At 45.3% G+C, this 13,879-nt stretch overlaps 1 protein-coding gene across 1 annotated transcript in view; it reads right to left on the bottom strand.

Moving 5' to 3' along the window:
- Nucleotides 1-674: 674 nt before the first annotated feature.
- Nucleotides 675-13,879, bottom strand: part of ANKDD1A (ankyrin repeat and death domain containing 1A) — a 22,757-nt gene continuing 9,552 nt past the window's right edge. Inside the window, exons 4-11 of the mRNA XM_029910755.1 lie at nt 12,852-12,971; nt 11,083-11,181; nt 9,727-9,825; nt 8,256-8,354; nt 5,577-5,672; nt 3,266-3,467; nt 1,787-1,918; nt 675-1,292 (exon numbers count right to left, since the gene is read on the bottom strand). Of these exons, the coding sequence (XP_029766615.1) occupies nt 1,231-1,292; nt 1,787-1,918; nt 3,266-3,467; nt 5,577-5,672; nt 8,256-8,354; nt 9,727-9,825; nt 11,083-11,181; nt 12,852-12,971 (909 nt within the window). The 3' untranslated portion in view covers nt 675-1,230. The remainder of the gene's footprint in view (nt 1,293-1,786; nt 1,919-3,265; nt 3,468-5,576; nt 5,673-8,255; nt 8,355-9,726; nt 9,826-11,082; nt 11,182-12,851; nt 12,972-13,879) is intronic.

Genomic DNA, 13,879 nt, shown 5'->3' with positions numbered 1-13,879 from the left:
GTGTTTTCAGCATGTGGATGTGAATTTTAAAAAGCATTTTATAAAACACAGATTGAACTAAGAAAGAAATCACCCATCACCTTACAGGAAAAATATTCTAGTTTATTGGAGAACAGACTTTATTTCCCCCTTAAACACTGTAAAAAATACAAAACTTCACATGACAAATTTCTGAGTGTTTAAGAAAAGTGTGCTCTTTGTGAGGGTTGGTATAAATAACAGCTGATTACCTCTTCCGTACTGAAATCGAGTAAACCACGTACTGGCACTCAAGGCTAGGCTACGTGTGTGGCGATAACATGTTAGCCTGTATGCTGACATTTTCCCCTTTAGGGAATATACAGATGTTTATGCGCCAAGGAGGGGAACTGACTCTTCAATTCCCTCTCGCTTTTGAGTTGTGCACTTTTAGAGCACAAAAAGGTAGAGGTGGTTCATCTATATAAGGTAAAATGAATTGGAAAAGTATTGACTCTAACAAAACTGTATTGTGTATTTGTGTGAAGATGGCTCAAATCTATAGTATGACTTTAACCTTGGAAAGCGCAACTAACAAACATTCAATTGCACAGGACTATGGAATTTGTAGCTTTTCAAATGCCAGCTAATGGGAAACTGTCGAGGCTTTGGGATCCAAAATCTGATCCCTTCTTTAATACAGTCCAGGTAACACCCCCAACACCCCCCCCCCCAACAAATGTAACGACACCAGCAGCTAAACAATTGAGCATTCCTCCCACAGTAAACCACAGGTGACATGGACAAAAACTGAAGATGTTTGGGTAAAGAACACATCTTACTACATGTTAAATAGAAAGGTTCTCCCCTTTGTAACTTATAAAAGACAATTAAAAAAAATTATACATACAAAAAACGAGATGTAAACAAATTACAGTAAAAGAATATCAGAGTCCTGATTGAAACGTAGTCACAGTATCACAAATGAGACTTTTCACTTAGCTTGTATTATAGTCACCAGCATCTATGAAACAGCAAATAAACCCCACACTGATATAAAGATGTTTTAAAATTATTAGCATGTGCTGATGTGTCTCCTAGTTTACCTGATCTCAAGTGGAAGCAGCAGAAGTGCCACTTGTCATGACAAGAAGCCCTTAAAAGTTTTATGGCCACTTTTTGGTGAAGAGTTGAATGCTTCAGGTTCAATCGCTGTAGTTCTAAGAAAAAGTCAGCAGAGGCAGCATCGTACAGTCATTTCCCCTTCAGTCGTTACATTGCTGTACACTTCCTTGGAGAAGTGGATTCTGCATTTGCCTTTTTCCTAATACTTTCTGTAAAACAAACATCATAGGTGTTTTTCCTCTCACCCATTAGGGGAAGCGGAATGAAAAATATCACTCGAACCTTTGTGCTGAGTGGCAGCTTGACATCAGCGCTGAATTTTTTAAATTTTTTTTATTTTACTCTGAGGGGTGTCTACTCAGTCTGTTTTTTTAATCCTAGTTACTTAACAAAGGAGGTTCTACATGTCTGGGTGTGGGTATTTTTGCTCTAGTAAAGGATTCTGATGAATGGGAGGTACAAAGCGGCAGGAGAAATGGCCCAGCAGTATGTGTAAATGTGTGTACTCCATAAAACAAGGGGGAAAAGACAACCTCCTAGGTACTAGAGGAGTTTGAGGCTGTTAATAGTTTAAGACTCTGTATTTAGAAAAAGGACTGGTTATACTTACATTATGCAACAGCTACAGAAATTAAATAAAGTATTAAAAGGTTAATTCAAATGGTGCTAAGTTTGTATTAAGAGGAAAGTGATGGATTGTTACCTGCTAAGTCTCTTCTACAAATCCCCACCAGGCCTTCATATAGTCCTTTGATTGGATTGTCTCCTGCCATGATCACACCATGAAGCCAAATAAGCAACATTCTGTGGCCATGCTCCCTGTAGCTTTTAGTACCTGGTAAGAATGATACATGGATGAAACTGTATTTCACTCTGTATGGTGTCCGTAGACTGCATCAAATTCTGACTTGATACACGTGGAACTCCCTTCAACTGTGGTGGGAATTGAGTGAATGGATGTGAGGGTAAATTTGGCCCTATTTGCTGCCCGGCCACACTTTTTTTTTTTTTTAATTGAAGCAATCTGATATGGAAATTAAACCTGCTCTTTAAACAGCAACTCCAACTTCTTAAACCATTTGGACTCACAGCTGCCTGCACTCACACCAGGTAGGATATCTCCATATATTACATCTCCTAGAACTGGAAGGGACCCTGAAAGGTCATTGAGTCCAGCCCCCTGCCTTCACTAGCAGGACCAAGTACTGACTTCAACAAGAAATCTGGCCTCTTAAAAGCCTTGGTACCACATCCAAAGTAATATCAAAGATTTAATGGAATAGGCTGCCAAAAAAAAAGAGGGGGGGGGGGTAGGGGAACTTCATGTAACTTTGTTATAGCAACCCAGGTCCTTGAACTGGAAGTTTTCTGAAAGCCACCTGCAAGTAAATGACTGAATTTGGCAGAGGATGTTTCATGCAAACTTATGACTCTTTGGGCTCTTCCATGCTTCCACTTAGAGCTGTGATTTGCAAACAGGGATCTTTCCAAGCTCAGAATGCAGGCTGTCCTGACATACCCTTCTAACTGCCCCCATGGTGCTCTGTGCTGAGCCAAAAGGGGAAAGCACTGCCTGTTCCCCAGGAGGGCAGGTGTATGGTCCTGAGTTTCTCTTTGGTGGCCCTCCAAATGCTCTTCTCTAGATTTGCTCCTAATTGCCAGAGGGGCAAGCGAAGGGCAAACTGGCCCAGTGGGGCCAGAGTCTTTGGTGGAAGTTGGCTCCCCATAAGACCAGGGCACTGGTAATAAAATCTCACTGGTTAAAGTCCGTGGTCTCCCTGTGCAGAAGAATAAGGAACGTTTATCCGCTTGCCTGAAAATGCCCACTCAGTAGGAAGGTGTTCAGACCTGTCTTGCTTTGTCAGTTACAGCAATCAAGTTTCCCTTTAGGGACAAGATCTCCTAGGCTTGGGGTTTCTCTATAGCAGCCAGGGAGAGGCAGCAGACCCCTTGTTTGGGAGCTGTGGGTTTTCCTACTAGCCATTTTCAGGTGAGGACACATTTTTCCTATTTATTTTATAAAGCATTTCAAACGCAATCTTGTGGCTGCGCCATCTGAACCAGGTGGCTTCCTTAGCATGTGGCCCAGTGCCACTGCTGGAGAATTATCTACTAGCAATATATAGATTAAAGGAAAAGGATGGAAAAGCTTGGCGTAAATGAGACACCATCTGGTTTATACCTGCCCACTGCTGCTCAATGGCTCTGATATGTGCATCAGTGAATTTCCAGTAATGTGCAAGCTTCTTCCATTCGTTGGGTTTGAGGTATTTAGTAGCTAATCTCCACATCACTGAGCGAATGTGCTGCGTTTCCAGCCTGTGATCTTGTTTAAAGGTTAAGTGTTTTGCCACCCAGGAGTCGGAGTCACTGCTGAGATTGTCCTACGATGTTAAAATAGGAGTTTCAGTGCGAGGCTTCACATTTCTTTTAGGTTGAGAGAAAAAACACCCCCCCCCCCCCAAAAAAACACCACAACCCTGAAAAATGAATCCCTGAACAATGAGCTATGCCCTCTGTTCGCATTACCCGATTATAGGCTATCATGTTCCACTTGCTGACGTTCTGATGACAACAGGAAACTAACACTGGATTGTTAGCAGCAACAGTAGTAACGCCCATGGGCTCTTCCAGTAATAGACCTACCATGCTTTTGTTTGTAATGGCCGGTCTGTAATATCCCCCAGCCTTGCCACTGGGGCAGTTTAAGTTCATTCTGACATAGCACGTTTCTGTTTTACTAACTGTCCTTTTCATCCTGGCCCAATTAAATACATCTTGTTAATGGCATCCTGGCTACAGAAGCCCATGTAGGTAACAATTTGCATTTCTACAGAGCCTTCTGTCTGACGCTCTTGAATAACATGCTTCAGTAACATGAGAGAAAGCTCTCAACCACCTGCGATGTAGGCAAGTAGTATGAGGAAATGGAGAGGGTAAATGACTGCCCAAGGCCACACAGGCAGCCTGTCTAAGGGCCTGGAATAGAATCCGATAGCCTGGCTCTAGGCCTTCACGGCAAGACCATCCTCCAAGAACTCCTGCTGGGATTTCCAAGAAGGCCTAAACAGGTTAGGTGCTTGGGATGGTGATCTGGGGAACCTATTTACAACTGAAGAACTCTGGCTGATAATACCGTGTTGCTATGAAAGCTGCGGTATCAGGAATGCCCCTCTGTCGGTGTGTATCTACCATGCTGATAAGCCTACCTCCCAGACCAGGGACAATGCTAGGCCATTAGAACTCAGCTATGGTCTACTCAGAGTGAAGCACCTTGAGCCAATGGGTTTGTTTAAATTGGGAGAAGATACTTCCTCCTCTGGTCTGAAGGAAGCAGGGGAGTGGAGAGAGCTGAAATTCTCCAGCTTGGAGACAGGGCTGACAAAGCAGGCAGTTATAACTCATGGGGGGTGGAGGGGAGACTCACAGAGAGAGAGACAGGAAGTTTTGGGCAGGTAGAAGGAAGGTGACAGACTGGCCAAGGGAGAAGTGAGGTGCGGGAGAAGGCTCTGTGTTTCTGAACCCAAGCCATACGCTGCAACAGGAAGACACTGGATGACCCCATCTCCCAGAAGACTCTGGAGTGGTGGGGAAACTGAGGCAAGAAGGTGCTAGGTTTGCCGATTTTAGTTGGCTGTAGTTTTGGAGGTTTCATCACATGACAATCTTTAATTGAAGATTCATCTTTAATTCCTGGAGACTCCAGGACATTCCTGGTAGGATTTATTTTTTTAGAACTGTGTGTGCCTCGTGCTATTAAAGAAAGAGCAATAATGTGTTAGGATCCTGTGCAGAGTGTCTGTACGTTATCTGCTACACCTAGCACATGTCCCTGCGAGCAGTAAACTAGAGCCAGAATGCTCACGCAGCAGGAGTTTTGGGAGAAGGTGTTACGCTATGAGCATATCTTGGGGGTCAGCATTGGTTCCAGAGACTAAGCAGTTGGACTGTGAGGTCTCGGCTCTTAGGAGGGGCTGCTGGGTAGATGATCCCAAGAGCGTGCCTAGGGACCCCAAGATAGGAACAGCGCCTGGGATCTATTCAGACTCCAGAGGCTTAAAACATCGGGGGGGGATTCACTGGTGGGATCCCCTCACCGCAGTCTGGTGAGTGGCCAGGAGGGGGCGCTTGACTGGAGTTGTGACAGCATCTAACTCCCTTTGACTTTCAATGGGGGCTAGACGCATAACCTGCTTAAGTGCTTTATAAACTCCCACTGATCTTTAGGTAACTAAATATCTGTGAAAATCCGGCCTCCCTTCCTCCCAATGCAGCCAGGATATTTAACAGCAGGGACTCCTATATTAATAAGCAAAGTCTGTGGTACAGTTGTGGGCTGCTTTGTTGTTGGTTTTTTAAGTGGACGATGAAAACAGAGAGCTCTTTGCCATGGGATCGTCTGCATTTCTCTTCCCCTCGTACCGATAAGCACAGAGAACTGTCTCGTATAAAGGATGTTTTTAAGGATACTCGGCTCAGTGTATGCTGCCTACCTTCTCCCATTTGTAAAACCGATCCGCTTTGATAATCATGTCCGCCAAGTTGATATGGTTACCCCGGGCAGCTACATCCAGGGATGTTTTTCCTTGCTGAAATTAAGAAGGAAAAAAAAAAAAGAACAATTGTGTCCAAAATGTATATTCGCCATTTCTCTATTTTAGAGACTAATCTGACCCCTCCCCCCGTCGTCATAGTCTTTGAGCACCTCCCAGTCTTTAATGTACCTTTGTGGTAGGGATTATGCTATTATCCCCAGTTTACAGATGGGAAACTGAGGCCCAGAAAGACGAAAGTGACGTCTAAGAGGATACAGAAGAAGTCTGGGGTGGAGCTGGGACTTGAACCCAGGTCCTAGGCCAGCACCTTAACCATTGGACCATCCTTCCATTTCATCCATCTGCAGTGATTATGGATCTTCCATCATATGTGGGAGCTGAAACACCCCAATTACTACTGGTGATAGACAAATGTGATCTGCCATTACTTTATTCCTAGCTCTTTAAGAGATTAAAGCATAATTATTTTTACCTGTTGTTACAGGAGCAGGGTTTACAGATGCCAAATTAAGGGGTCAGCAATCATTGATATAGGCAAGGTGGATTTGGGTGCATTGCAAGCCTAGTGCCTGCAGGGGGTGCTAGAGGGAGTCTCAAAATGGCACATGCTGCACCACTGAGCACTAAGTGCATGGGGCAGGTTCTAGCCACTCTCCCAACCCAGCCGGTCATCTGTCCCTTTAGATGCTGAATGCCACTCACTGCTCGCCTTCTCTTCTGCTCTGGGAGCTGTGGTAGCTTTGCTAATTGCCTTGTGCCCCGCCCAGAACCAGGTTCCCTATGCCTCTCTACGACAGCAACCATGCCCTCTCTGCGTGCCCTCTCCCCACTGCATCAGGCAGGAGCAACCACAACTTGGCCCTAAATGTCTCTGATCTCACCACTTAGAGAACAGGGGGCTTCAAAGCACTTTACAGACATTCACGGAGTGCCGAACGCTTGCACCCGTGTCTCCGAGGGCACAACTCAGTACTACATGTTAAGTCTGAGACGAACTACGTCCCTTTGTCCAACAGATTCACCGAGGTGTATGAATCTGAACTGATCCGTGTAATCCCACAAATTTCTGCAGTACGTGTATGAACAGAAACCATCTCCTAGAAAACGACACAGGTCAGTTTGACTATTAATGTATGACCAGTATATTGTCTGAACTGTGCATAGATAGAGAGGAATGGGACTGGAATACATATCATCTATCTATCTATCTTATCTATGTATCTATCAGTTATCAGAAATAAATGCAGCCTACCAGGAGAGGAATTCTGTGTTGGGATTGGCTTTTTGGTAATGAAGAGTTCTCATTTTGTACTGGGGATAAAATGTCCTCAATTTAGCAAGCACGTTTTCCCTGTGCAGTGTCTTCCTCTTGTTCAGTGGTTCTCACCCAGGAGTACGCGTACCCCTGGGGGGACGCAGAGGTCATCCAGGGGGTACATCAACTCATCTAGATATTTGCCTAGTTTTACAACAGGCTGCATAAAAAGCACTAGCGAAGTCAGTACAAATTCAAATTTCATACAGACAATGACTTGTTTACACTGCTCTATCTACTATACACTGAAATGTAAGTACACTGTTTATATTCCAATTGATTTATTTTATAATTAGATGGTAAAAATGAGAAAGTCAGCAATGTTTCAGTACTAGTGAGCTGTGACACTTTTTTGTATTTTTATGTCTGATTTTGGAAGCAAGTAGTTTTTAAGTTTGGGGGTACACAAGACAAATCAGACTCCTGAAAGGGGTACAGTAGTCTGGAAAGGTTGAGAGCCACTGCTCTACTTCCAAGAGCTGCCAGATGGTGGCAACAAGAAACATTTATTTTGGTTCAGTACCAAAGGCTAAGTCATTGGATTTGGTTTTTGTTTATAAAACGTGCTGCTGTTTAACTTCATAGCGAATTGTAGCTCTGATACTAACCTGTGGCTGAATGCTCTTGAGTTTTCCCCCCACATATGCAAATATGCCCAACTACACTCTCAGAACAAAGAACAGAATTTGCCTGGTGCTCTTAAAATTCTTTTAGTTAATTGGAGTTCTGGGGTTTCTTTTTTCTCCCCAGAAAGCAGAGCTTTCAGATCTGGGTATTTCAGATCTACACACACTGGATCTTTTATTTTTTTACCCATTAAAATGTTTCTTTGCACTATAATCCCTATAATTTGTTATTTATGATCGCTACAGAATAACACTGTTCGGTTAGTATAAGTGAAAATATATGGCAGTAGCATAGGGTCACCAGATAGCAACTGTGAAAAAACGGGACGGGGGTGGGGGGTAATAGGCGCCTATATAAGAAAAAGTCCAAAAAAATGGGACTGTCCCTTTCAAAACAGGACATCTGGTCACCCTACAGTAGCAGGAGTCAGGTCTGAGAACTTTGCATAGCAAAGAGTGAACTACCCTGTACTTTTCTAAGAATCATTCACATCCCCTTCAAAATTGAACACACCCTACCCCCCCCCCAATAAAAAAGCATTATTTTAACTGTTTATTCCTTGAAAATGTTTGTATGTTAATAACACTATCAGTTTTACTCATGGGCTGAGATCAAACAAAACACGTCTTTCTTCCAAATCTCCATGCATCTATCCCATCCCTAAGGATGTTTACCTTATCAATTAACTTCAGGTTAACTCCTGCTATGAGAATCATCTCAGCTATGTCTTGTCTCCCGTGTTCTGCAGCGATATGGAGTGGTGTCTGCTGCCTCTGTGTAAAAAGAAAGCAGAAGCAAGATGAAATACCTGGGAGGAAATGCTGGCCAGGAATGATGGGAAGAAATATGGCCATTTATAACAATACATGACAGAACAAGAAGCAATGGTCTCAAGTTGCAGTGGGGGAGGTCTAGGTTGGATATTAGGAAACACTATTTCACTAGGAGGGTGGTGAAGCACTGGAATGGGTTACCTAGGGAGGTGGTGGAATCTCCATCCTTAGAGGTTTTAAGGCCCAGCTTGACAAAGCCCTGGCTGGGATGATTTAGTTGGGGTTGGTCCTGCTTTGAGCAGGGGATTGGACTAGATGACCTCCTGAGGTCTCTTCCAACCCTAATATTCTATGATTCTACTGCGAGACAATGCCAAGTGTGTACAGAGGAGCACGTTCTGTTCTCCCTCATGCCCATTCAATGTCAATGTAACTCTCCCATCAACTGGAATGGGCCCACAGTGAACTGCTAGAGCCATTCAGAAATAACAATGGCCTGGTCTGGTACCAGCCCTAGGAAGTCCTCGATGGTACATATTTCAGCCTAAAGATGGATGAACTTGTTGTATTATACAAAGCACCTTTGGGACTATTGGAAGGAAATTTTTTAAACCCTGTGAATCAAGCAGAGATGCCCAGGAAATGGAGAATCTGCTCTAAGTGCCGTCCATAGGCAATGACCACAGCAGCAACAAAACACCTTGGCCAACTGGAGCCAGAGCCAATAGCCACTACATTCTATGGCACGTAAGGCTGCAGGTCAATATGGATACCACTGTTGTGATTTTTTTCTTTCATACTCAAGGACTTCTGGAAAATCCCAGGAAATTTAAAAGAAACCAAACAAAATAATGTGGCAATTTGATGCAGGCATGAAGCAAGCAAGCGTGCATTGAGATAACTGCAAGAGTAGAATGAATAATAACTAAAATCAAATGCTAGGTTATACAGATCTTTTTGTGTTACAGGCTCGTCATTAGTGAGACCACAATTTTGACTGAGAGCCGACCAAATCCATCCTTACCCCCCATTTTCAGTCATTCTTAACTGTCTCAAAATATCCTTCTGTGCTGAAATTCTCTCTCTTTGTGTACAGCTCAGGTGAGGGGCTGAATCGGCAAACTTTGTGTATCGAGCACCCAAAGAACTCAACAGGAATTCCACACACAGAGAGCACTTGCGGGGTTGGGCCCTGCGTTTGCTTGGAAAAATGTGAACAATTCAGCCATTTTCATGTTTCAGGAGCTGAACGTCCACGTTTTCCACATTTAAAAGCGTTGTTCTTTTCCCCCACCCCTGCTCAGAACTGGCTGATTTAAAACCTCGGTTAATGTGGTCCACGGCTCAGAGATGGAAGGGTTCCCAGCCTTACGTTATCCGGGATGTCCAGGTTGCACTCTGTGTCGATGAGGAGTTTAACGATGGCTGGGAAGTTCTGCAGCACTGCAATGTGCACAGCTGATGCATTTTGCTGCGGGAAGAAGGTGCATTACTTGCATCTGAGGGGGAAAAGGCATTGGGGTGTCTAGCTCACCCACAATGTAAGGATCCAAGGATGCAGGTCTACATCCTGGGGCTGTGGGGGCCATGGCTTGCTGACACTCATTTGTCAGCACTAAGGGAGATGGGCAAAGCACCATCTTGTTAAACCTGGAAAGTCAATCAGAGCCCCCAAGGCCTGCAGCTGCCCGTTTGGCTCATACCCGCTACCTACGCCAGGAAGTGAGCCATGTGGGCTGTCTGAGCAGCTGTGCAGACGTTGGCCCCTGCTCTTGACTGCCTCCTGCAATCCTGATCCAGCCCTGTTCCTGACCTGCTCCTCACCCCTAGCTCCCGCCTTGCTCCTGCTCCGTGTCTGATCCTTGTCGCTCTCCAATTCCTGCCCTTTGACCTTGCTCCTGACCATTGGCTACCAATCCTGGCTCTGCCCCCTTGCTCTGACTTCTGGCTCAACCCTTGGCTCTGGCATTTGGTATCTGACCCCAGCTCTGATCCTTATCTTTGATTACTGGTCCTCTCAACCCCCTAGCTCTGGGACTTGGCAGTTGACTCTGGCTCTCACCTCCACTTCCATTCTCTGACCTGGATGCCTGCTTTGCTCACTGGGCCAGATACGTCCTGGTTCCTAACAGCCAGGGCACCTTGGCCAGAACACAATGGCTACTTCTGGAACTTAACTTCCATTCACGCAGCCTTTGGCTTAACGTATAAACCGCAGCCAGGATTGTTCCAGGTTCTACAAGGGAATGATGTACGGCGAGGCTTAGCCGTCTTCCTGCTGAAGTCCATGGGAACAAGCTTGCAGCTACTGTTGTCATATGAAACACAACCAGCAACTGAACTCTGCTTTCTTGGAACCCAGCTCTCCTGACAATGGCTGGCGACAGTCTAGGCACAGGTGCACACAGACTCGGGGTGGCCTGAGGGAGCAGTTTTCTACCCAGTTCTAGCTCCCCGACATGAAGGGACCCTCCATATGGTAAGCACTCCATAACTGAGCAGCCAAGGGGCATTCTCAGGCAGGGCCCAGGATCAGAGGACATGTTCTCCCCCACACAAATCTTGCCTTGGCTGAATGGAGTGCTGTGATTAGCCACAATACAGGCTCGCAGCAATACTTACTTTTGCAGTGTTGAATTGAGCCCTGTATTTTTTTGCCAAGCCGAAAGAAAGCTGGAATTTGGCGCTATCTGTTCATCAATGCTTAAAGCCATTTAATAGGACTTACATGATTAACTGCATCTATGTAGATTCTTGCATCAATAAGGACCCTGGCCATGTCTTCATAGCCATGGAGAGCTGCATAATGAAGGCAGGTCATCGCTTTCTGAGAAAGACAGCAACACGGCCGATATTAGTCGGGACCTTTTATCAAGCCAAAGGACGTATTTCCAGCGGGGCCTCTGCTCATTCTGCTTCCCAGTGATCCCAGTTGTTTTAGAGGCCACCCCAAGAGTTCTCCCTGCATTCCTTCCTCTGGGGAGCAAGGGAGGAAATCAGTGCACACAGTTAAGGACACGACAATACTAGGATGATAGATTTCAACTGGCTAGCTCCACAACCAAAGCCATAACCACTTTCACATGGGAATGCAACTATTTGGTTGAATGGCCTCGATTGCTCATGCCCTGCAGTGAAATCAGGAGTTTGGGAGGTACAAGGCATGCAGGACTGACCCGTTCAGAGGGAATCTTCTCTAAGATACAAAATTCAGATGAGTTTCGCCATCTCCCAATTGCCCCCTTATCCTTCAGAAAACCCTAATGATCTTTCGCTGGGTGTTGTTTTTCCCCTGTAATAGTCTCATATCTCTCTGTCCTGATGGGCTGTCCCCTTCTCTCAGACAGTACGTGTTTTCAGAGGGAAGACGATACCTGTTCAATCAGCCTGATGCTACAGCACTATTAGGGTATGTCTTCACTACCCGCCAGATCGGCGGGTAGTGATCGATCTATTGGGGATCGATTTATCGCGTCTAGTGTAGATGCGATAAATCGATCCCCGATCACTCTGCCATCGACTGCAGAACTCCACCGCGGCGAGAGGCGGAAGCGGAGTCGACGGGGGAGTGGTGGCCGTCGATCCCGCGCCGTGAGGACGGGAGGTAAGTCGAACTAAGATACGTCGACTTCAGCTATGCTATTCTCATAGCTGAAGTTGCGTATCTTAGGTTGATCCCCCCCACACCCCCTCCCAGTGTAGACCAGGCCTTAGATTCCATTCCCATGAAGGGAACTTCAGTTTAATCGGTGGTGAACAATTTTCCCACCGTGGGCCAGACTTTACATGACAAAAAGATGGCTTGCTTGCTCCCTTTGGCCTGGCACTGAAGAAGTGCCTCATCTGTTGGCTGGTTCCCAGCTGCACTGTCCCTTGAGAAGGCAGATTACCACACACTGCCCCAAATTTGACCCGGCGATGTCGATTTCAGCGCTAATCCCCTCATCAGGGAGGAGTACAGAAATTGATTTTAAGAGTCCTTCAAGTCGACAAAAATGGCTTCGTCGTTTGGCGGGTGCAGGGTTAAATCGATCTAACGCTGCTAATTCGACCTGAACTCGTAGTGTAGACCAGGGCTAAGAGAATTCCTGTGGAGGCAGGGTGTCCACTGTAGCGAACAAGTCAGTCTGTGTTTGGTGACAGAATAACAGGCAGCCAATGACCCACCAAAGCTGGGACTGAAAGTGAGACCTTACTACAAATTCCAGGGTACGTGTAGACAAAATACCATAATGGCAACTGCCTGCGCTGGGACCTTCTGGGCAAAGCGGCTCACATTCAAGTGTTTGAGGCCTAGCCTTTGGGCAAATGGCTTTTCCACTCTGCACTGATACTTTATTAACCGAAGTCGCATTCCAGAAGATGAATGGAGATGAGCCTTGCGTGTGCACTGCTGACAGCGTGTGCATTGCGGCTGTGCCAGCCACACAGTTGCTATAAGTAGCACAAACGTGAAGTGCTCAGAGACAGAATAATCTTCAGACCGTTCCTGCTCACCTGGGTTTGGGCATTAACGTCACAACCAGCTTCCAAGAGGAGTTTCACGCAGTCGTAGTGGCCTCCCTCCACAGCCAAGTGCAGAGCAGTCAGACCTTCCTGGAAACACAGCAGAACAAGCTTGACATGGGCATGCTAGTTTAGGCTATGAGAGCCTTTAATAAAGCAAGTGTCACTCTCTGTTTCATAGGGAAGGACAAGCCACAGCTGTGCGGTAGGAGAGTCCATTCATTAACTTGGTCTTCTTTGGCAGCTCGTCTTCCGAATCACTGATATGTTAAAATCATGGTTCTAAGGACCAGGGATTCATTCTCACTCCAGACTACAGTTAGGAATAGGAAGGAAATTAACACACACACGCTAACAATAGAGTGAAGGCCTCACTCCGTACAGATTGCAGTGGGAGTTTTGCATGCAGCTTGGGACTCTGAATGTTCTGATCTGTCGTATCTAATACACTGTTCTTTAACCCATCTGCCCCAGGGTCTGCAAGCAAAGTGATTTTACCCACACATACTAGCTAGTGCAATTCTACCTAGGCACAAAAGAGTGAGTTTGAAAAGGACTCCATGCCTAACCCTGTAATTTACTAGCTTTGATTAATTAAGGTCACAATCTTAATGTGATTTAAAGATATTTTTGTGCATCAACAAGAACACACTATAATAAAATAATTAAAACGTATACTCCCAGGGAGTATCAAATCCCAGGGAGTATCAAATGTCACCTTACCAGAATCTTATTTACTCTGCAAAGAGAGCGTTAAATAGGATATAAGAGGAACCCTGATAAACTTAACTAGTAGTGTGCCCTGCAATTGCTAAGGACTTTACTGAGCCAGTATTTGCTATCCAGGGTTTTAACTATGTTTAGGTCTTCTGATTTTAGGTTTTAACCGACAAAATGCCCCCAATACTGATTTCTTTTTTGTTTTTGTTTATCCAATAAAGAGCAGAAATGCTTCCTTGTATAGGGTTACCATATTTAAGGTTTTAAAAAAGAGGACACTCCACAGGGCCCTGGCCCCG

This window comes from Terrapene carolina, unplaced genomic scaffold (assembly GCF_002925995.2).
Source record: "Terrapene carolina triunguis isolate 2854851 unplaced genomic scaffold, T_m_triunguis-2.0 Scaffold67, whole genome shotgun sequence".
In the NCBI taxonomy this organism is placed as follows: Eukaryota; Metazoa; Chordata; order Testudines; family Emydidae; genus Terrapene; species Terrapene triunguis.
The sequence above is the reverse complement of the archived record's forward strand: the minus strand, read 5'-3'. Positions and strand labels throughout refer to the sequence as shown.